The 24,486-nt window shown below is 41.2% G+C and overlaps 1 protein-coding gene across 1 annotated transcript; it reads right to left on the bottom strand.

Annotated features, from left to right (window-relative positions):
- Positions 1 to 3,301: 3,301 nt before the first annotated feature.
- Positions 3,302 to 4,785, bottom strand: LOC134570799 (gamma-crystallin-3-like). Its single transcript, XM_063428779.1, has 3 exons — positions 4,730 to 4,785; positions 3,971 to 4,213; positions 3,302 to 3,638 (listed from the first exon to the last, which is right to left on the bottom strand). The coding sequence occupies exons 1-3, from the start codon at positions 4,736 to 4,738 to the stop codon at positions 3,366 to 3,368; spliced, it is 525 nt and encodes a 174-aa protein (XP_063284849.1). The 5' UTR covers positions 4,739 to 4,785; the 3' UTR covers positions 3,302 to 3,365.
- Between the last annotated feature and the right edge of the window lie 19,701 nt (positions 4,786 to 24,486).

Below are 24,486 nucleotides of genomic sequence, written 5' to 3'. Positions count from 1 at the left end.
GAAAGCTGGAACAGGTCGATAAGTGGTGTTAAGCAGAGAGAAAGTTCTTAGAGTTTGCGTGTGGATAAGGGGATTATGATGTCGATTCCCATAAGATTAAGCAATTGATACGAGAGTGCTGGGATGGGATGAAGTTTTACTTTCTGTTCTCTCTATGGGCTGTTGTAGCTCGTCTGTTGGGAGAAAATAGACGGATGTCTGGTCGGCGTTTCTTCAAAGGGGTATATCCCCGCTGTGCTGGAAGAACGGAGGAGCTTTCTGCAGATGTGGGGGGCGAATTCCAGTCCATTACGCCCGTGTCTGGGAGATCCAAGGCTCTCAAGAATGGTTTGACGTCCAGATAAGAGGTAATAGTAAATAGGGTGCCCTTGTGCTGTACAATTAGGGCAAAAGGGAAGCCCCAGCGGTATTTAATAGAGCGTTGGCGCAGTAGTGATGTAATTGGTCTCAAGCATCTCCTTGCTTGGAGAGTGTACCAGGTCAGGTCTGGAAATATTTGAATTGGTGATTCATGAAATAGAAGTGGTTGAGATGTATCTCTCAGAGAGTGGAGGATGTCTTCTTTAACGGAAAAGTAATGTAGTCTGCAAATTATGTCCCTGGGTGCGTCTTGCGCCAGGCCCCTGGGTCTAAGGGATCTGTGTGCCCTGTCAAATAAAATTGGGCTATCTCCTGGTTTGTTTAGGAGTAGGTTAAATAACTCGGTAAGAGTAGAGGTTACGTCTTCCCCTTGTAGTTCCGGCAGGCCTCTTACTCTTAGATTATTTCGACGGCCTCTATTGTCTAGGTCGTCGACATATCTCTGAAAGCCTGCCAGTGTGTTGCCTTGTGATTCCACCATATTAGCTAGGTTGGTGATTTGTGCCTGGGTGACGTCTCTCTCTTCCTCCAGGTCTGAGACACGGTTGGTCACCTGTTGCATTGCGGCCTCGACGGACTCCATTTTAGCTTCCAATCTGCCCATCATGGAGGCTAAATCCGACTTGGAAGGTAAGTTTTTGATTAAATCTCTAAGATCGGCTTCTTTCCTTGAATCAAATATTTTAACTGATTGTTCTGAGCCCGATGGGCTGGAGGGATTCTGCTCCGGCCCCAGGTCAGGCGCGGCCATTTTGTTGGATTCAGTGCAGAGGTCGCTATCCAAATTTTCTTTGAAGAAATGATTTAGGGTGCCCGTTTTCGATAGAGGGGTCTTCCCCGTTTTCTCCTGATTATTCCCCTGTTTTCTGGGATTCCCCATTTTCGATTAAGTCTCCGATGCACGCGGATACACAATCGGGCCTGGAGGAGCTGAGTTAAAGCACGTCCATACAGCTCCGTGGTTGGCCACGCCCCCCCCTCCCCTTTTTCTTATGTAATTAATACCAACGTGAACATTTGATGTGAGTATTACTATCCATCTCACTCACTATCTACAGCCCTCCACTATAATATATGCCCTGGTTGAAAATTTGGTTCAAACCTTAGCATATATAATTTTCTGTTCTACCCAATATTCTAACTAATCAATAGTTTTACAAATTTGTTTCTTATTAAGGGGGCAGGATCGCAAATCAGTTTGCAATAGGTAGAATGAACATTTAAAATATTTTGCCTTTTCTTCACAAAACTGTGGACTCATAACAACTATGTCACCTTACCTTATCAGTAAGAGGTACACTATAGTCACCTGAACAACTTCAGCTTAATGAAGCAGTTTTGGTGTATAGATCATGCCCCTGCAGCCTCACTGCTCAATCCTCTGCGATTTAGGAGTTAAATCCCTTTGTTTATGAACCCTAGTCACACCTCCCTGAATGTGACTTGCACAGCTTCCATAAACACTTCCTGTAAAGAGCGCCCTATTTTGGCTTTCTTTATTGCAAGTTCTGTTTAATTAAGATGTTCTTATCCCCTGCTATGTTAATAGCTTGCTAGACCCTGCAAGAGCCTCCTGTATGTGATTAAAGTTCAATTTAGAGATTGAGATACAATTATTTAAGGTAAATTACATCTGTTTGAAAGTGAAACCAGTTTTTTTTTTCATGCAGGCTCTGTCAATCATAGCCAGGGGAGGTGTGGCTAGGGCTGCATAAACAGAAACAAAGTGATTTAACTCCTAAATGACAGTGAATTGAGCAGTGAAATTGCAGGGGAATGATCTATACAATAAACCTGCTTTATTTAGCTAAAGTAATTTAGGTGACTATAGTATTCCTTTAATTATAACATATTTCTCGTCATTTTTTTTTTATTGTCCTATGTTCCTTTTATTGTTGGATTATATTCATGACTGGAGATATTATCCTGCATTTTATCAAAATCTGATGCAATTGCTTCCACAAAAGCACTCGTACATTTGCTCACCTGATTAATAGGCTACAACATTTAATTGGGTTTTAAATCAGTGTGAGTGAAAACTGGACTTCAGTCCTTGTTCTCGCTAGTAGCTGTGAAATTAATGTATTTTTAAAGCCAGAATTCTAATAAATCTACTCACATCAAGAAAATGATTATGTTTATTGTGGGTATTGGTTAGAGCACTACACATACTGATGCCTACCGCCATGACCACTTCAAATCACTTAACAAAATAAACTCCTATTTACAACTAAAAGTTGTCTAAAGTGTTCCCAGCAGTAGCTGCTAGCTATATTCATCAGAAAGCTAAACTTAGTCTCACACTAAATCAATGTCCCAGGGTTTCTCCCACTCCAGCACAGGTACAGAGGGTAGACACACAGTATTACTGCTGGTCTGTCTCCCTCAGTAACTGAAGTCAAAGTGTCTAGAATAGTCCTGTTTGGAAGTATAGTTGTTTTATTGTTGCTTTTTTCCCTCTACTGGTCACTTCAGTTGATCTGTGAATAAAATCAACATTTAGTTGCTGTACCTTAACCACAACCATATTTTTTTTTTTTTTTGCTAACCCTTGATTGGACAGGACATCCAGCCCACATCATAGGAAACTGAGTTGCTTATTTGTCACCAACCAAAAAATAAAAGAAACAGCCTCTTCTCCTTTCCACCATCTTCTTTTTCTGATACCAGGAACAGCACTCTGAATCAAGAAACAATTGGTCCAAGGATGCTTAGACACAGAAATTTATTTTTATTGCCCAAAATGAATCTCCAAGCCTACTTTAGTGTATACAGTTTGTATTCAGTTTGTTATATATGCTGCTATGTATGAATATGTGCATCTCTCTAAAAATGTTTAAAAAACTAAATCTGTTCAATAATATGTAATGTTATAGACGTCTGTATTGATACAGTAAATAGTAAAGCATAATAAAATATAATATAAAATGCCATAACAATGTTAATGTTTTAGGAAATTTAATGAATTCAACATTTTACAATGAAATAAACAGAACTATATTTTATTAGAAATCATAGAGTCTTCTGAAAGAGCCAATTTTTGAGTTCATGGCACCCCAATCAGTATATTTTCTATAGTCTCCTGGCCTCAGGTAATACTGGCGCCCCCTGTAATTAGGTTCCTCATAGAACATCCAGTATCCATGAAATATATGGCAGGAGTGGATGTCATGGTGACGGAATCTCTCATAGACATTAGGACAATCTTCAGCAAATTCCAATATCTGACCTTGGAAATTATCCTTTTCATAGATCTTCAGTCTGAATGAGCCATGGTGCTTAAAGAGAAGCCAGAAAAATATATCTTTTGAAATAACAGTATAATAGTTTGTAACATGTCATGCAAAATATCATATAATTCTGAGAGCAGTTTTTCCTGATACCTATCCCTATGGCGACTAAATTGTAATCCGGTTATAAAATGAAAGATTGCATACAATAGTTAATAATGTTACATAAAGAAGGTTATATTTTTTTAGAATTGAAACCTATATAATTTGTAGATTGGGCCCAAATTAGTTAATATAACATATTAATATAGAATATTTAACTTTGTAACAAACTTCTTGTAGGTTTCAGGAAACATTACCTTTCTGTGAAAGGTATTTACCTGTGGGCTTAAACGACATGATTTGATGGAATCATTGAAACCCATCCATTGCTGAAAATTAGGATATTCTCCTCTGCTAAGGTAATACTGGTATCCTCTAAAGTTGGGTTGCTCGTACAAGATCCAGTTTCCATTTTCTACACGGATGGAATTGCAGCGGTGAAAATATGAGGACAAATCTGGACACTCAGAGTTGCAATCGAAAGAGCGTCCCTGAAAGTTACGATCCTCGTAGAAGATGATCTATGGAAAGAATTATAGGCTTTAGATTTTTTAAATTAGCATTTACTTTATTTTGCTGAAACGTTTTTATATTTTTACAAATAAAAAATGTTGTTTCTGATTTTAAGATATGCATTTCTCAGTACATTGAACATCTGTGCATATGCCTTTACTCTTATCAATGTGTAATATCAAAGCTTTATACCAGAGGAAAGGGACAAATAATAATATATTTCCTTAAGAATAAACTGCTGAAGGTTATTTATTTTTTTTTTTTTTACATAAACCTAGGTATAGCTGTATATATTTGAAAGACTGTAAACAAATGTAATCTTATTTTGGTGAGTTGTTTTGAGTTTAAGCTAAATTTTTCAAATATCTATACGTTTAGATTTTTAAACTTGTTATCTATTCTCCCTATCAAAATTAACTTTACAGTACATAAGATTCTATGTCTTTCGATGCAAACATGTCAGCAATAACCTGTAAATTGTTTTATATTTTTCAAAAATATCTAACCATGGTTTTAAATCTTACCTTTCCCATTTTCAGTGGTGAGTTGATTTGCTCAAGCAAGTTCTGCTGTTACACACAATGAAGGGCCTTTATATGCATCTAACTTGCTGATGCATACATACATTGAAAGCAATGCTGAGCTGTTTTCTTTCCACCAGTAAGTTTAATGTATAGCTATTGTATCCTTTATTGTGTGAAACAGCTCTGTGCTTCTATATGACTACTGTTTGTTTACTGGCATTTCATGGCTCCTCGTGTAGAGCTCTACACTATTCTGACTGAACTTCTCCGTGAAAAGGGATATTTTCTACAATGAAATTGAAATATCCATTTTAAAGTTTATTTTACCAAAACAATAGAACATTTAGCACGGATGCCACTTGTTCTGCAGTATGCTTCCCCCCAACCCCCTATTTTATTGGAAAGATGTATTAACTAGACAAACAAAATATTTTATAGGGGATGTTATACTTACCCATCAATGCAGAGAGGATGATATGATTAAGAGACTTGGAAAATTAGAAATTGAGTAGGTATACTATCTAGATACCACACTCAAATTGTCTTTTTTTTTTTTTACAATAATTTATTTTATTTTAATTTGACACATATACAAAACACTTTCCGTCCACAGTGAAAATCACAATTTTCTTCATAATGCATAACATATATAAATACTGTATTACAAGATTCTCAATAATATATATTCCAACTCATTTCACTTTTAAACAGAAATGTTACCACAAAGATTTATCCAATGTAACATGATAACGTCATTGCCAAACAGGCTTATATTGTATTTAACCCTTCTCTTTTAAATCCAGGTGCCATATGCACAATTATGTATAAACAGCCTTGTTTCCTATTTGCGCATAAAACACTTCAATGTTGGCTAATTTGTCATCATATACCTTCACTACTATACTAGACATAACTCACATTACATAGACATTACTCACATTGCGTTGCATAATCTCCTTGGGGGATTACAGTGGACCCTCTATTATATTGCTATTTAGTATAATGAAAAAAAAAAAATAATAATCTAAACACTCTGTCCAGGGGTTTGTGTATCTAAACTCTCCATTCTTTTTCTACAAAAATTACTGATATCTCTAGTTTTATTTGTCTGGTATCCTAAGGCCGCCATAGTTAATTGATATTGAACTTGTGAGTACAGTTGGACCTGTGTAAAATTCACACTGCTCTTCCAACTCCTAGCAATTATTATTTTTACCGCTGCCACAAAGTGGACATATATAAATCTTTCTCTAAAATGGAGTGATCGTAGATTTAAGTGGAACAAACTATTATGGGACCCGCAGGAATATTTTCCTCTGTTATGTATTCCAATGTCTCAAAGGCCATGTACCACAACCTTTTCACCTTACTGCATTCCCACCAAATATGGCCAAAAGTCCCTTCCATCTCATTACATCTCCAACACATTGGAGAATTGGAGGTATACATTTTAGTCAATCTGGTGGGAACTAAATCCCAGCGATTCATCAATTTGAATAGTACTTTGAGAATACTCAAACAATGGACTACTTTACTAGTTTGTATTAACACTTGATCCCATTCGGTCTTAAAAATCTGTATTTTAGCTCTTTACCCCACTTCTGAATGTTTACGTTCGTAACTGGTGCTTCAATCTGAAGAAGAGCGCTTCTTGCTTTTGAGGCTATTTGAGATACTTTCTCATTATTTAATAACGCAGTCAGTTTTTCTAAACCCTCTATAGGTCGAGCTAAAAAAAAATATTTGATGAAACCTCTAATCCTTAAGTAATTGTACCACTCCTTCCTAGGTAATGAAAATTCTTGTATCAGCCTCTCAAACTACTTAATCTTGTCTCCTAATATAATTTGATTTATATAATTTATACCTTTCCTTGACCACTCATTTGTATTTATATCCTTCATCCTTACTTGTATAACACTAAAATTTACATTTCCTAATATTTTGTTACCTATTCCACTGCTAATCCTCAACCTTTCCCATTCCAACAAGATTGATTTCAAACAATTATTTAAAGAACAGACTTAATTCGTAATTCTCTCATCTCGATTAGTTATCCATATCAATTGATGCAATTTATCAATTTCTGACATCTCCATTTCTAGTTGATACCAGCCGTCTTCCTCAGAACTTATGAGTTGTGTCTTATAGATATGGAGCATCATATTAGCTAAATAGGTAAAATTCACATTTAGAAAATGTATACCTCCATTCCTACTCTTCTGCATCAAAAGTTTTTTATTCATTCTTGGCCTTTTTCCTTTCCATATAAAATTATTTATATCTCATTGTATCATAGCTAGCCATGGTTGGGGCATTCTCAAGGGGATCATGCGAAAAAGGTAAGACCATTTGGGGAGTGAATACGAATTAATCAGGTTAAATCTTCCCCACCAGGATAATTCAACCTGTCTCCATTTTTTAATGCCTCGTGGGTTGATCTAAATGTTTTTTAAAAATTTTTTGTATCGTATCTTTTAAATCATCAGTAAGTATTATTCCTAGATAAGACAATTGGTTTTTATCCCAGTTAAAGTTATAGCGTTCCTTTATATGGAGTCTGCATTCCCTTGAGATGTTGATAGCTAAGAAGGTTGATTTAGTTACGTTAATTTTGTAATTTGAAATTAAACTATATTTATTTACTTCCTCCATCAGGGCAACCCTGTCGAACGCCTTCTCAGCATCAACTGCCAATAGGATTAAAGGTTTTTTATTTCTTCGAGCAGCATCTATTAAATCTAACAATCTTCTGGAGTTATCTGCCGAATCCCTCCCCTGTACGAACCCAATTTGATAATTTTTTATGATGTTAACCATGACTCCCTTTAGTCTGTGGGCCAAAACTGATGAAAAGATCTTAACATCTGTGTTGATTAACGAAATAGGTCTATAATTTCCCACCTTTAAGGGGTCTTTATTTGGCTTAAGGATTGGGAGGATATTTGCTCTCAGCATTTCGATGGAAAATGTACCTACTGACACTATTTCATTAAACATGTTAGTTAAGTGCAAGGCTATACGATTTTTGAAAGATTTATAATATACATTTGAAAAAACACCTGGACCTGGGGTCTTATCTGATTTTTACCTATTACCTCCTCCACTTCTTGAACTGTGATGGGGGCATTTAAATAATTTCTTTGTTCTACTGTAATACTAGGTGTGTCAGTTTTACTCAAATAATCCTCCTCTATTACTGACGAGGGAGTTAAATTATACAAAGCCTCATAATACTTATTGAATCTCTCTCCTATCTTTTTGGGGTCCAAGTATTCACCTTCATCATCCACTATCCTGACTATCTTACTAGATACAATTTTATCTCTTAACTTTTTTGTCATTATTCTATCTTATAATAAAAGTTAGACTTAAGTTTATTCAGAACCCTTGCATTTTTTTCTAGGAGGAGATTATTGATTTTATTTTGGCTCATTTTCAAGGCATCTGCTTCTTCCTTGGAGGGCGACTGCTTGTTCTTAATTGAGGCTTTATTTAATTCTGCTTGGAATGCCAGGAGTGCTTTATTATTTTCTGCTTTGTATCTTGTTTGTATGCTAATTATATTGCCTCTCATGGTAGATTTGAAAGCACACCAGTTATTTATATATGAGGTATCGTTCGGGTCATTTACAAGAAAAAAATCTTCAATTTGTTTATCCAATAATTCTAAATTAGTTTTATATTTTAAAAGATTATCATCTATACGCCAAGTTTCACGACTGGTCCTGGTCCATTGATTTTTTTATCTCCCACATATTAATACTATGATCTGACCAGGTATTATCAAGGATCTTAAAGTAATTAATATTTGTTAGTGCAATTGCATTTCCCCAGACCAGGTCTATTCGAGAGTAAGACAGATGTACTCGCGAAAAAAAAGTATACTCCAATGAATCAGGGTTAAGCGTTCTCCATAAATCAAAATAATCATAATTAATCATATTTCTCTTAATAGATTTCACTAACTTATCTGTTCTTTTGTGGTGTAATAATGTTGAAGTAAACTTTTTATCTAGTGTCGAGTCCAACACACTGTTGAAATCCCCAGCTATCAAACATATACCTGTTTTAATGGATTCCACTAAATCTAGTATTTTTTTTAGGGTTGGAGCTGGAAAATCATTAGGGAGATATATATTAATCAGTTTTTATGGTATCTCATTTAATTTACAGCAAACTATAACATATCTACCCTCCTTGTCTTTAACTTGGTGCGTAATTTCCACTTTTAATGTATGGGAAAAGACTATTGCTACTCCTCTTTTTTTCCTATTGCTTAATGAAACGTAAATCATTGTAGGAAATCTCGAACCACCCCAGCCATGATTGTCCATATCTGTCCAGTGGGAATTCTTGTAAGAAACCCACTTCCACTTTATTTGTTAGCATATAATTATAAATTGGAGATTTTTTGTTAGGAGAGTTTAAACCCTGGACATTAACCAAAATCATTTTCAACATTGTAACTCATAGAGTGATAATGCCACTGTCCCCAAGAAGTTTGCAACGCTTTACATAAAACACACATACTCCACATCACGTAGAACAAAAATGGCCTTATGGGAAATAATCCCAGTCTGGCCTGACATGACCTGACTCCTGGGAGGTTGTCTCTCACGTCGCCCCCAGAAACCATTTCTGTCTTCGTAAGATGGTAACATTAATTACCATATCTCGGTATTTGTGTCAAAATAATGACACCTGGTGGGACAATATAGCTATCAAGAGTGACCATGATCCTTTTAATTTAGCAACACCCTTCTCTTCCAAAAGAGGGGAAGAAAAAGAAAAAAAAAGAAAAAAGAAAAAATAATAATTTTTAAAATATCATTTTATATTCTTAAATGGCTGACTTATATCTTACTTAAATATATCATCTTCAAGTGCTGCACACCATCTATAAGACTGAGTGTATATTTCCTTATAAACATTCTATTTTACCATTTCATATGAATATATCAGTGAGAATTTATTGTTCCATTATATATTTATTTTTTTAACCTATTATACTTCCCCCAAATTTCGTCACTCAGTGAGTGTGTATATTAACACTTTATAATTGTATTTAATCGTTCTACACTCCTTATACATGACTGCTAAATTTAATTCCTTCTTCATCTATAAAAGTAGAGGTTATCTCACCTTTTCTGTATGTTTATACTATTGTTATCTATATAATCGTGATATACTATATAAAAGTGATCCCGCTATTGCCTCTCATTTTAATTAAACATTGCCCTTCTTATTTCTTTGTGCTATTTTTCCTCCTTCCTTATTGTTTTATGTGATTTTTCTGCTATATACATCAACCATAATAAAAAAAATAAAAAATAAAAAATTGTTCCATATTTTGGAGAGCCTGGTCTTTTAATTATCGCTGTAATGTTCTCCTTAAAGTTCTGTTGGTCATCTTAAATTTTTTTTTCCTGTTTATCAACGGTTATTTTGAAAAAAAAATATATAAATAACTGTCCTTTTCCATCTACCCTCCTTCAGAACATCTTCTATCTTCTATTATTATGCTGCTCCAAACATTTGCTTTTCCTCCATCCACTTTCTCAGGGAGTCTGACCTTATACATTTTTCCGTCTTTTCTTGCCAAAAGATCCTAAGGCATTTGGGAAATCCCCACATGTATTTCACTTCTTTTGCTCTTAAAGTAGACAACTCCTGGCTAAAACCTTTCCGCCATGATCTTGTGTAAAAAGATAGATCTGGGAATATCTTTAAGTCCTGGAACCTCTCTTCCAAGACCGGTTTATTTTTAATGACCCCATTATTTTATTTTTTATGTTAAAAGATTGAAATGTAACTATTACATCTCTTGGTGAGGATTCTGCTATATTTCGGGGTCTAGGAAGCCTGTGGAATCTTTCTAATTCAGAATGTTTTAAACCAGTTTCAGCTAGTAACGACTCAAAGTAATCCATACTTTTTCAGCAGTGTGTCATTAACTATTTCAGGGATATTACGGATTCTGATATTAGATCTCCTGGAGCGATCTTCCAATTCATTTAGTTTGTCCTCTAGTTGTTCCACTTTGGACTGCAAGTCTGTCATAGTTGTCCCTATTTTAATTCAGTTTGCATCATCTTGGATTCTATAGATCCCAATTTTTCTTTCATACTTCTTAATTCCTGTTTTAGATCTGATGACCCTTTCTGAATATCTTCTTTAATATTCTCCAGAAGTGTATCTAGGTAATTTATTAGGATCTGTTCAGTTAAAGGTTTTCCTGCTTGTTCGTCTTTAGAGTTAAATTAAGGAGGGGGGGGGGGAGTTATCCCGAGTTTCCGAAATCGCTTGAGATTTGTTTTGAGAAGGGGAAAAATATCCTGACAATCTTTTCTCTGAAATGGGATATTTTTTATCCCTCTTTCTCTTATCTTCCTGTGTTTTTTTGGCTGCCATTCTGTATATTTTTTTTAAAAAAAATTTCTTCCTTAAGTTTCCTGGCTTATTAGATATGATTATTTCGTTTGAAAACCATTCAATATGGTAACTTGCAACTATTTACAATTTTATATCTCATTAACCCATTTATTCATAAATATAGGTTTTGTGTTTGTATTTGCCAAGAATTTTACCAGATATAAATGCGCTCTAAAAAATCCAGATTCTGTAATTTATTTTTGGTTATTGCGCTCTTTTAACCTTGTCTGTTCCTTTTTATATTATTTCTTCTCTTTTTCCTTTTTTTTCTCTCCTCTTTCCCTTTTCTCTTTTCTTCCCCTTCCCCTTCTTTTCACTCTCCTGTCCTCCTCTCTCCTCCTTTATCTTCCCCTCCCTTTCTTTCTTCCTCCTCTTTTACAGTCAAAATTTAGGAAGTGCATTTATCTTTTGTTTTAATTTGATTTTATTCATGTTTTCATCACTTCTCTCTATCCGAGAACTCCAATTTCGCGTTATCCCCCTCTATTCCCGTCCTCTACCGTCCACTAGCAGCCTGTAATATTTGGTCGTTGGTAATTCCCGGCTCCCGGCTTAACAGGCACGATTGTCGGCGTCTCCTCGAGCAGCATGGATCTACACCGGCCACCCTTCCGCCATATCGCCCCTCCTCTCACGCAGACATTCAAACGCGCCTACATCATGATGTCCACCGACACTCAAATGCAGACTTAATGCAGACTTTGACTTGTTTAATTATTTTATAAGAATTTTTATATTTTACATTAATATTTTCCGTACAATTTTTTAATTGATAGTTATATTAATTTAGTGTATCTAATCTTACTCTTGTCTGTTTCAGTATCCATTTTAATTTCCAAGTCTCTCCCTCTTATCAGTACTGTTCTACCACTTATTTGAAATTACCATAATTCTTAGATATTTTATGGTTTTATTTTATTTCTTCAATGTGGTTCTTGATTTTAACCATTTAAGGACACAGCCAAGTGCACTTTATTGTGTCCAGTGATGTCTCATAAATATAACAGTACCCCCCATGTACAGGGACAGATATAGGGCTTTCCCCCTTTTCAATTTTTACACATTGAAAATTGCAAGAAATTTGCCAGCCCTGCGGCTCTGGGGCTGAACGATGATAAGGGGTTAACTTTATTTTTTAGTTCAAATCTATGTGCACATAATACCATGTGAAAAATGTGTATTTATTCAATAGGTCTTAATATTGTTTAACAGAAATTACTTTGTTTAACAATAACTACTTTGTTTATACCATTCATATTTCACAATATGTTAACTATTTACCAGTAGTTTTATTTTTATTTCAACCTTTTGATTATAGTACTTTTATGGTTAGTATAGTACTACAGTCTCCAGAGTGCACTCATCTTCTTTACTATATTATGGCTGGAGTTTGTACCCGAGCACTATAAAGACCGGAAACCAGAGTGCTGGGATCCTGGTAATGTGTGTGTGTGTGTTTACTCTTGACAGACTGCTAGCTTTTCGTGGATGTAGTATCTGGCTAACGATCCACATACACGAGATGTCATCAGTGAAGGACGGATATTGCAAGATGTCACTTCTGGGTGATGTTTGCAAACTGAAAACAGGAAGAAAGTAACACTGGGAAGAAATTAAAGAGTATTAATGCCTCTATATATACTGGAAAGTTGCCTAAGGAAAAGACAATTTTGAAAAAGCCTCTGGTAAAACGCGTCAAGTGTTTACATATATGGACTGTTTATATCTGGACAGGAATTATTCGATTTTGTTTGTTTTATGTCCTATTATGCCCTCCGGTCTAACCTCAGCACCAAAAGGTTACTTTAGGAAACATGAGCTTGGTCTACTTCGTCATCTGGACCGCGTAACCTAAAAAAAAAAAAAAAAAAAAACTACAATAACTAGTTAAACTGTTGTCATCTCCAACAAAAGTTAAGCAGTCCTGTAAGGCCTTCAGCCACAGTGTCTGTGGTCGTAGTCAGGTCTCTAGTTGAGGAGTCATTTGCCCCTGAGGTGTAAAGGGGATCACGGTGGCCGGGTCCCAGGTGCGGGTGCTTTGTCGGCATCCAGGGGCCGTTGCAGGTACTGCCAGGCCCAGAGTGTTGAGCATGGTGGAATTTTCTTCTACAGTGGAGATTTTGTGTGTGGTCTGGTTGTGATTAACCAGGAGGGTTCTCGATGTTGTCCACCTGTATGTCACTCCAGCCTTTCTCAAGAGTGTTGTTGCTGGGCTGAGTGATTTCCGCCAGAGCAGAGTGGGTCGTGAGAGGTCCTGGAAAAACGTCAGGGCAGCTCCTTCAAAAGAATAGGGTGTCTTGTTTTGCAGCGCTGTCAGGAGTGATCTTTTGTCGCTTGATAGGGAGCATCTGATAATAACATCTCTCATAGCTGTGGGTGGTGCTCTAGGTGACTTTGGGAGCCGAAAGATTCCAACAAAGGAAAGCTATTATATGCATTTTTAATCAAAACAAAATCTGGAATTTGCGCTATATGCCTGTTCAACTGTAATTTAATAACAGTAATATTAAGTGCACCCACACTTATTATGTTGTGGATCAAACAAAGTGTTTGTTCATTTCAATATCTGCCCCTGTCCAAATTATTTAAACTAGGTGCGTGCACGCTTGAAGTAAATCACACCAGACACAAGTTTCAGGTTAATGAATGTTTACTTGGGGGGGGCGGCAAGCCCCTTATAAAGGCAGAAATACATCATATGTAGAGATGAGCGGACACCTGGATGTTCGGGTTCGCCGGGTTCGGCCGAACATCAGAAAAAAGTTTGAGTTCGGCCTCAAACTTGACCCGAACTTGACCCCGAACCCGACCCCGAACCTGAACCCAATTGAAGTCAATGGGGACCCAAACTTTTGGGCACTAAAATGGCTCTAAAAAGTCCTGGAAAGGTCTAGAGGGCTGCAAAAGGAAGTAAAATGGGGTAAGAGTAGGACAAGTGCCCTGCAAACAATTGGGGTAGCCCCCAAAATATTGGGACATATAAAAAAAGATAACAAAGAATAAGTGTACTTGAGTATAACAATGACTGGGTGAGGCCGGTATAAATAACTATTCTGCACAAGGTACAGACAAGTCTGGTGGGATCCATGCCTGGTTCATTTTAATAAAGGTGAGCTTGTCCACGCAGGCTGTGGACAGGCGGCTGCGCTTGTCTGTGATAACGCCCCCTGCTGTGCTAAACACAAGTTCAGACAATACACTGGCTGCAGGGCAGGCCAGCACCTCCAGGGCATAAAGGGCAAGCTCAGGCCATGTGCCCAATTTGGAGACCCAGAAGTTGAATGGGGCAGACCCATCAGTCAGTACATGTAGGCATGTGCACACTTACGGTTCCTCCATGTTGCTGAAATGCTGCCTCCTGCTAAGACGTTCCATATCAGCTGGTGGTGCTGGTTGTTGTGGCGTGCTGACAAAGCTTTTCCACATTTCGGCCATGCTAACCCTGCCTTCTGAGGTGCTGGCTGTGCCCCAGCTGTGTTGGTGACCTCTTCCTCCTCCTCTGCCTTCACCGTGTGCTTCCACTGAGCCCCCAGTGTCAGTTGGGAATGCCCTCAGCAGCGCGTCTACCAGCGTGCGCTTGTAGTCGCGCATCTTCTGATCACACTCCAGTGAGGGAATTAAGGATGGCACATTGTCCTTGTAACGGGTATCAGCAGGATGGCCACCGAGTAATCAGCACAAGTTAGAATGTGGGCAACTCGGCAGTCGTTGCGCAGGCACTTTGGTGACTCTAGATAACCTCGGGCCGATAGCACGTCCCCGTGACGGCGACAACGCATTCGGATGTCTGCCCTATCAACTTTCGATGGTACTTTCTGCGCCTACCATGGTGACCACGGGTAACGGGGAATCAGGGTTCGATTCCGGAAAGGGAGCCTGTTAAACGGCTAAAACATCCAAGGAAGGCAGCAGGCGCGCAAATTACCCACTCCCGACGCGGGGAGTGGTAGTGAAGATAAATAACAATACAGGACTCTTTTGAGGCCCTGTAATTGGAATGAGTACACTTTAAATCCTTTAATGAGGATCTATTGGAAGGCAAGTCTGGTGCAGAGCGACTGCCCCGTGCGTGCTGCAGCTGAAACTCCACTATTGCCTGCTGCTGCTCGCACAGTCTCTCCAGCATGTGCAAGGTGGAGTTCCACCTTGTGGGCACGTCGCATATGAGGCGGTGAGCGGGAAGGCTGAAGTTACGCTGCAGCGCAGACAGGTGACCAGCAGCAGGGTGAGAACGCCTCAGCTCTGATATATCTGGGTAGTGTTTCAGGAATTTCTGCACCACCAAATTCAGCACATGCCCCAGGCAAGGGATGTGCGTCAAACCGGCTAGGCCCAGAGCTGCCACGAGATTTAGCCCATTATCGCACACCACCAGGCTGGGCTTCAGGCTCAGTGGCAACAACCACTCATCGGTCTGTTGTTCCATGCCCGTCCACAGCTCCTGCGTGGTGTGGGGTTTTTCCCCCCAAACATATGAGTTTTAAAACAGCCTGCTGTCGTTTCCCCCTGGCTGTGCTGAAGTTGGTGGTGAAGGTGTTACGCTAACCGGATGAGGAGGTGGTAGAGGAGGAGGAGGCAACAGGAAGCAAAGAGAAATGCCCTGCAATCCTCAGTGGCGGAAGGACATGCGCCAAACTGCTATCCGCCTCAGGCCCAGCTGCCACTACATTTGACCAGTGTGCAGTTAGGGAGATACAGCGTCCCTGCATGTGCTTACTGGTCCACGTATCAGTGGTTATGTGGACCTTGCCACAGATGGCGTTGTACAGTGCACACCTGATTTTGTCTGCCAATTGGTTGTGCAGGTAAGGGATGGCTCGTCTGGAAAAGTAGTGGCGGTTGGGAACCACATACTGTGGGACAGCCACCGCCATCAGGTTTTTAAAACTGTCCGTCTCCACCAGACGGAATGGCAGCATTTCAAAGGCCAGGAGTTTTGAAATGCTGGCATTCAGGGCCAGGGATCGCGGGTGGGTAGTGGGGTACTTTCTCTCCAGTGATTATTTTTTTTTTTTTATTGGACTGCAAGAAATTCACCGCAGGCCGCAAATGTACTTTTTAGCACCAAAAAAATGAGAATTTTTCAAAGTGCAATGTAACCACAGTATTTGACGGTTCTATTTGACTCTCAGATATGAAGTGCACGCCCCAAATTTACTTTTTAGCACCAAAGAAATGTGAATTTTTCAAAGTGAGATGTAACCACAGTATTTGACGGTTCTATTTGACTCTCAGATATGAAGTGCACCGCAGGGCGTAAATGTACTATTTAGCATTAGCACCCAAAACAATTAGAATTTTTAAAAGTGCGCTGTAAGCACAGTATTTGACGGTTCTATTTGACTCTCTACTTTTTAGCACCAAAGAAATGTGAATTTTTCAAAGTGCGATGTAACCACAGTATTTGACGGTTCTATTTGACTCTCAGATATGAAGTGCACCGCAGGCAACAAATGTACTATTTAGCACCAAAAAAAATAGAATTTTTCAAACTGCGATGTAACCACAGTATTTGACAGTTCTATTTGACTCTCATATATGAAGTGCACTCCACAAATGTACTTTTTAGCACCCAAAAAATAAGAATTAGTCAAACTATAGTGTCACAGCAGTATTTGACGGTTCTCTTTGACTCTCAGATATGAAGTGCACCGCATGCCACAAATGTACTTTTTAGCACCAAAGAAATGTAAATTTTTCAAAGTGCGATGTAACCACAGTATTTGACGGTTCTGTTTGACTCTCAGATATGAAGTGCACCCCACAAATTTACTTTTAAGCACCAAATAAATTTGAATTTGTCAAACTGCAATGTCACAGCAGTATTTAAAAATGCCTAGATGTTGCCCACTGAGCTACCAGAACAGGATTAAAGTAATGTGCCTGGCACACATGCAGTTGCAAGTGCCCACCTAACAAACAGACTGCTTATTTCTCTGTGGCACTGGGCTCAGGGCAGGGTACAAAAATGTAGTGTAGCACCCACAAAAATAATCGCTGTAGTTTGCAGATTCAACACCAGAATTCTTTCCTAATCTGTCCCTCACAGCTGCAGCATCCTTTCCCGACTAATAAGAGCTCATGTGACTCCAGCTTATATAGAGGCTGGGTCACATGCTGCACTTGCCAATCACAGCCATACCATTAGTAGGCATGGCTGTGGTGGCTTCTAAGAGCACACAAGTCAAACACTTGTTGATTGGCTGACCTGCAACTTTTCAAAATGCACCATTAAATCGCCGAACACCGAATTAGAGCCCGAACTGATACTGAAATGTCAGTACTCGGGTTCAGGGGCCAAAAATCCTAATGTTCGGTACGAACCCAAACTTTACAGTTCGGGTTTGCTCATCCCTAATCATATGCAAAAATGTAGATAACAGAAAAAATACATCTTTAATTGGTTAGGTGTTAAGTGTCTTATCTATTGCACATCCTACAAGGCGTGATGTCACCTTCTTCCCTGGATTTTACTCTGGATACGGGCGCCATCTTGTTACATGAGGTAGTTAGTTGATGGGAGGGGTTGCTCTAGCAGCCATTTTAAGTAAATGTTGAATACAGGTTTGCACAGTAAATAGGCATTTTACTAATACAATTGTACGTCTATAAAAGTCCCCCCTTAAAATGACTATTTACTAACAACTACAATAAGCACCTAAAACCCTAAGGCTGTCCCTAAAAGGCTGCAGCACATCTGTCCTACAGGTCTCAAACTCTTTTGATACTGCACATAAGACGAGAAGTGGCTTGTCCACTAACCCCCTCGCTGCAGACTTTGCCTGTAAAGACAGACGCTATCCCTATTATCTCTAGAATTAAGTAGTTGTATGCAGGGACATTTTAGCTGCGAGGCAAACAAGGCATTTGCCTTGGGCGGCATTTTCCAGGGGGCGGCAAAAAAAGCTGCCCCCAAATGCTCAAGGCAAATGTCTTGTTAGCCTTGCAGCTAACAGACATGCCGGCAGGCTGCTGGGCGGTCGGCTGGCGAGGGATCACTACCTCTGAGCTGTCTGCTCAGCTCCCTCGCGCGCCGCAGAGTGAGGCTGGGAGGCGGAAGATGACGTCATATTCCGGCTCCGCCTCCCAGCCTCACTCTGTGGCGCGTGAGGGAGCTGAGCAGACAGCTGGTTGTATGGTTGGTGCGGAGGCACTGTAACGGAGAGTGGGGCTTGTCATAGTCTTCATCATCTACTTCTTGGTGAAGGAAGGCCGGGGTGGTCCGGTTAATTGTCTGGTCAATGGACTTCTATAGGCACTTTTTAATATAAGATGACACACAACAGACAATGGAAGCAAGGATAATCATCATTACCAGGACAGCCACACCTATCTGGGCCAGCCATTCATCCATCCAAACCATCTTTCTCACTGGTCGGTGACACCAGAATTTCTTTTTAGTTCTTCAGAGAGACTCTCTAGTAGAGTTGAGCAGACACCTGGATGTTCGGATCCGGCGGGTTCGGACGAACTTTGAAAAAAAGTTCGGGTTTGGGCTCGAACTTGACCCCGAACTTCACCCCGAACTCCATTGAAGTCAATGGGGACCTGAACTTTTTGCCACAAAAATTCCTCTAAAAAACTCCTGGAAAAGGATAGAGAGCTGAAAAGGGAAGTAGGACATGTGCCCAGCAAACAAATGTGGATAGGGAAATCACTTAAAATAACATAAAAATTAAAAATACAGCTTAGCCATAAAATATCGCTCGATGGAATCTTTGATTTTAGCTTTGGAAGAACATAAATCAAAATCTAAAGCATGGCTGTCAGGAGGATCACCAGAATTATCCATTTGAGAGAGGGTTGGAGTGCAGGGTATTCTTTTTCATTGTTCAAACTGAGCTCAACTCCTGATGCATGGAGAAAAGGCCTTCACAAGCCTCTGCTAATGTGTACCTAGTTTATACTGAGTGACCCATAGATTGAGGAGGCGGTGACCGTGGAGGTGTAGGTGAAAGCAGCGGTGGAGGAGGAGGTGGTAGCCAACACTGTTTTTTATTTTTATTTATTTATTTTTTTAATTGGGGTAACCCCCAAAATATTGGGACATATAAAAAAAGAAACAATTTGCGGCCTGCGGTGCATTTCTTGCAGTCCTGATGCATGGAGAAATTCTCAACTCCTGATACATGGAGAAAAGGCCTTCACAAGCCTCTGCTAATGTGTACCTAGTTTATACTAAGTTACCTATAGGAGGAGGAGGCGGTGACCGTGGCGGTGTAGGTGGAAGCAGCAGTGGAGGAGGAGTAGGTAGCCAACACTGTTTTTTTTTTAAATTGGGGTAGACCCCAAAATATTGGGACATATAAAAAAAAGAAACAATTTGCGACCTGCGGTGCATTTCTTGCAGTCCTCATGCATGGAGAAATGCTCAACTCCTGATGCATTAAGAAAAGGCCTTCACAAGCCTCTGCTAATGTGTACCTAGTTTATACTAAGTGACCCATAGGTTGAGGAGGCGGTGACCGTGGCAGTGTAGGTGGAAGCGGTGGAGGAGGAGGAGGAGGTGGTAGCCAACACTGTTATTTATTTATTTATTTATTTTTTTTTTTAACTGGGGTAGCCCCCAAAATATTGGGACATAAAAAAAAAGAAAACAAAGAATAAGTGCACTTGAGTATAACAATGGCTGGGTGATGCCGGTATAAATGTCTATTCTGCACAAGGTACAGACTAGTGGGATCCATGCCTGGTTCATTTTAATAAACGTGAGCTTGTCCACATTGGCTGTGGACAGGCAGCTGCACTTGTCTGTGATAATGCCCCCTGCCGTGCTAGACACACATTCAGACAATACACTGGCTGCAGGACAGGGGGTGCCTCTGTGCGACCACCGCCTCTTCCTTCAAACTGCAAAGTTCACTCTCATGACCTTCATTCCATTTGGGGTCTAGGACCTCATCATCCTCCACATCATGTTCCACCCACTCCTCAACACTGCCCTCCTTGCTGGTCTGCACACTGCCGAAAGCCACAACAGTTGGCACCTGTGTTTTGTCATCATCAGAAAACGTGCCTTGGTGGTCCTTGCATGTCCACATACTCACACAAAAGTGGTTGTGAATCACTGCACTCAATCCCTTCCTCTTCTGGGGCAGGGCTAGGTGGATGGCCCATGGAAACCCTAGCAGAGTCATCAAAAAGCATAAGAGACTGCTGAATGACTTGTGGCTCATACTGCTTGGGTGATTTGCAAGGGGGTGAGGTGATAGACAAATGGCCATGGGCTGCAGGTGCCAACTCTGAGCTTTCAGCAGGGCATTTGGTGGGAGATAATGTGCAGGAACTGGAGGCACTGTCAGCCATCCAATCTACTATAGCCTGTACTTGTTCTGGCCTCACCATTCGTAGAGCGGTATTCGGTCCTACCAAATAACGCTGAAGGTTCTGTCGCGTACTGGCACATGAGGAAGGTGTTTCACTTGTGCGTGTAGCTGGCAGAGATCGGCCACATCCTCTCCTTGCAACAGGGATTCCACCAACACCAGAAGCACCATGACCAAGGCCATGTCCCTTATTTGACGCTCTCCTCATTCTTTGCGTTCACCCACCAAACTAACAGATGTTTTATGTCAGGCGAAAATGTAACCGCCAACAGTCAACAATTTTCATTTTTTTTAGTTTATTTGACTGCAAGAAATGCACCACAGGCTGCAAATGTACTATTTAGCACAGAAAAAAATTTGAATTTTTACAAGTGCGCTGAAAGCACACTATTAGACGCTTCTATTTGACTCTCAGATATGAAGAGCAGGCCACAAAATGTACTATTTAGCAGATTAGCACCCAGAATATAAGAATGTTTACCACTGCGCTGTAAGCACACTATTAGATGCTTTTATTTGACTCTGAGATATGAAGTGCAGGCCCCAAAATGTACTATTTATTAGTAGAGATGTCCCGAATAGTTGGCTGGCGAATAGTTGGCTGGCGAATAGTTCCTGGCGAACATAGCTTGTTCGCGTTCACGATGGCGGGCTAACATATGCGATGTTCGGTCCGCCCCCTATTCGTCATCATTGAGTAAACTTTGACCCTGTACCTCACAGTCAGCAGACACATTCCAGCCAATCAGCAGCAGACCCTCCCTCCCAGACCCTCCCACCTCCTGGACAGCATCCATTTTAGATTCAGTGTAGCTGCTGCTGATTTAATAGGGAAACTGATAGCTAGGCTAGTGTATTCAGTGTCCACTACAGTCCTGAAGGACTCATCTGATCTCTGCTGTAAGGACAGCACCCCAAAAAGCCCTTTTTAGGGCTAGAACATCAATCTGCTACTGTTACACTCATATCTGGTGTAACAGTAGTGTACATTTAAAAAAACAACACTTTTTTGACTGTGAAATAATAGCAGTCAGTTTCCTTCACGCGTGTGCATTTCAGGGCCTTCCAGGGCACAGTGTCACACCAGTTCAACTCATATCTGGTGTAACAGCAGTGTACATTTAAAAAAAAATTATAATAAATTTGACTGTAATAGATTGAATAGCAGTTAGTTGTCTGCAAGCGTGTGTGTCAGGCCTACAGCGTCTACTCTGCCAACTTCTGCCAGTGCACAGTGCCACTCATATCTCTTGTCACAGTAGCTTGCACGCATAGTACCACTAATTGATAAAAAAATGACAGGCAGAGGCAGGCCACCCCGCAGGGGCCGTCATGGTCGTGGTGCTGTGATTCTCTTTGGCCCTAGAATAATGCCCAGTGTTCAGAGGCCACGTACCCTGAACTCGAAAAGTTCTGAGGACATAGTTGACTGGCTAACACAGGACACTCAATCTTCTACAGCTTCCGCTCGGAACCTTGACGCACCATCCTCCTCCAGCTTAGCTTCGGGCACCTCTCAAGTTACCACTCACCCGCCTGCCGCCACCACCAACACTAGCACCACAGACGCTTCACTTGATCTGTCAGAGGAGTTATTTACACATCAGTTGGAAGAAATGAGTAATGCGCAACCATTGTTGCCAGAGGATGTAGATAACAGGAATATGTCTCAGTCAGGCAGCATTACACACATGGACGTACGGCGTGATGATGATGTTGTTGTACCCGCTGCTGCTTCCTTTGCTGAGTTGTCAGATACAAGTGAAGTGGTTGATGAAGACAATGCGTCCGTGGATGTCACGTGGGTGCCCACTAGAAGAGAAGAAGAACAGGGGGAAAGTTCAGATGGGGAGAGAGTGAGGAGGAGGAGACGAGTTGGAAGCAGGGGGAGGTCGTCGCAAGGAGCTAGAGGCACAATCAGAAAGCATGAATCGGCACCCGGGGTCAGCCAGACAGCACGCCAATCAACGCATGCTGTTGCCACCACCAGAATGCCGTCATTGCAGAGCTCAGCAGTGTGGCATTTTTTTTGTGTGTCTGCCTCTGACAACAGCGATGCCATTTGCAACCTGTGCCAAAAGAAACTGAGTCGTGAGAAGTCCAACACCCACCTAGGTACAACTGCTTTACGAAGGCACATGATCGCACATCACAAACGCCTATGGGATCAACACATGAGTACAAGCAGCACACAAACTCAAAGCCGCCATCCTCCTCCTGGTCCAGCATCTTCAGCCACGTCAACCACTGCTGTCCTCCTTGCCCCCTCTCAACCATCCGCCACTCCGTCTCTCGCCTTGAGCAGTTCCTGCTCATCTGCCCACAGTCAGGTGTCTGTCAAGGACATGTTTGAGCGTAAGAAGCCAATGTCACAAAGTCACCCCCTTGCCCGGCATCTGACAGCTGGCTTGTCTGAACTCTTAGCCCACCAGCTTTTACCATACAAGCTGGTGGAGTCTGAGGTGTTCCAAAAATTTGTAGCTATTGGGACACCACAGTGGAAGGTACCAAGCCGAAATTTCTTTACACAAAAGGCATTCCCCAACCTGTACTTGATTGTGCAAAAGGAAGTAATGGCATGTCTGGCACACAGTGTTGGGGCAAGGGTCCATCTGACCACTGATACCTGGTCTGCAAAGCATGGTCAGGGCAGGTATATCACCTACACTGCGCATTGGGTAAACCTGTTGACGGCTGCCAAGCATGGAATGCGTGGCTCTGCAGAGGAGTTGGTGACACCGCCACGACTTGCAGGCAGGCCTGCTGTCACCTCCTCTACTCCTCCTACTCCATCCTCTTCCATAACCTCCTCGGCTGAGTCCTCTTGTGCTGCTGCGTCTTGCTGCACATCAACGGCACCCCCCCAGCTCCCCAGGTACTATCCCACATCCTGGATATGGCAGTGTCACGCCGTCTTGGGGTTGACTTGCCTGAAAGCAGAGAGTCATACTGGACCAGCACTCCTGTCCACCCTGAACGCACAGGTGGATCAGTGGCTGACTCCGCACCAACTGGAGATCGGCAAAGTGGTTTTTGACAACGGAAGAAATTTGTTGGCGGCATTGAATTTGGGCAAGTTGACACATGTGCCGTGCATGGCACATGTGTGTAATCTGATCGTACAACGCTTTGTGCATAAGTACCCAGGCTTACAGGACGTCCTGAAGCAGGCCAGGAAGGTGTGTGGCCATTTCAGGCATTCCTACACAGCCATGGCGCACTTTTCAGATATCCAGCAGCGAAACAAGATGCCAGTGAGGCGCTTGATTTGCGACAGCCCCACACGTTGGAATTCAACACTCCTAATGTTCGACCGCCTGCTCCAACAAGAAATAGCCGTTAATGACTATTATGTATGACCGGGGTGCTAGGACAGCCTCTGGGGAGCTGGGATTTTTTTTGCCACGTTACTGGACGCTCATGCGCAATGCCTGTAGGCTCATGCGTCCTTTTGAGGAGGTGACAAACCTAGTCAGTCGCAACGAAGGCATCATCAGCGACATCATACCATTTGTTTTCATCCTGGAGCGTGCCCTGCGAAGAGTGCTGGATCAGGCCGTAGATGAGCGTGAAGAGGAAGAGTTGTGGTCACCATCCCCACCAGAAACAGCCTTATCAGCATCGCTTGCTGGACCTGCGGCAATGCTGGAAGAGGATTGTGAGGAAGAGGAGTCAGATGAGGAATGTGGCTTTGAGGAGGAGGAGGACGACCAACCACAACAGGCATCCCAGCGTGCTCGTTGTCACCTATCTGGTACCCGTGGTGTTGTACGTTGCTGGGGGGAAGAACATACCTTCAGTGAGATCACTGAGGACGAGGAACGGGACATGAGTAGCTCGGCATACAACCTTGTGCAAAAGGGGTCTTTCATGCTGTCGTGCCTGTTGAGGGACCCTCATATATAAAGGCTGAAGAAGAACGCCCTGTACTGGGTGTCCACGCTAATAGACCCCCTGTATAAGCAGAAAGTGCCTGATATGTTACCGAATTACCGC

This window comes from Pelobates fuscus, chromosome 8 (assembly GCF_036172605.1).
Source record: "Pelobates fuscus isolate aPelFus1 chromosome 8, aPelFus1.pri, whole genome shotgun sequence".
Lineage (NCBI taxonomy): Eukaryota > Metazoa > Chordata > Amphibia > Anura > Pelobatidae > Pelobates > Pelobates fuscus.
This window is presented reverse-complemented; position numbering and strand designations above follow the sequence as displayed.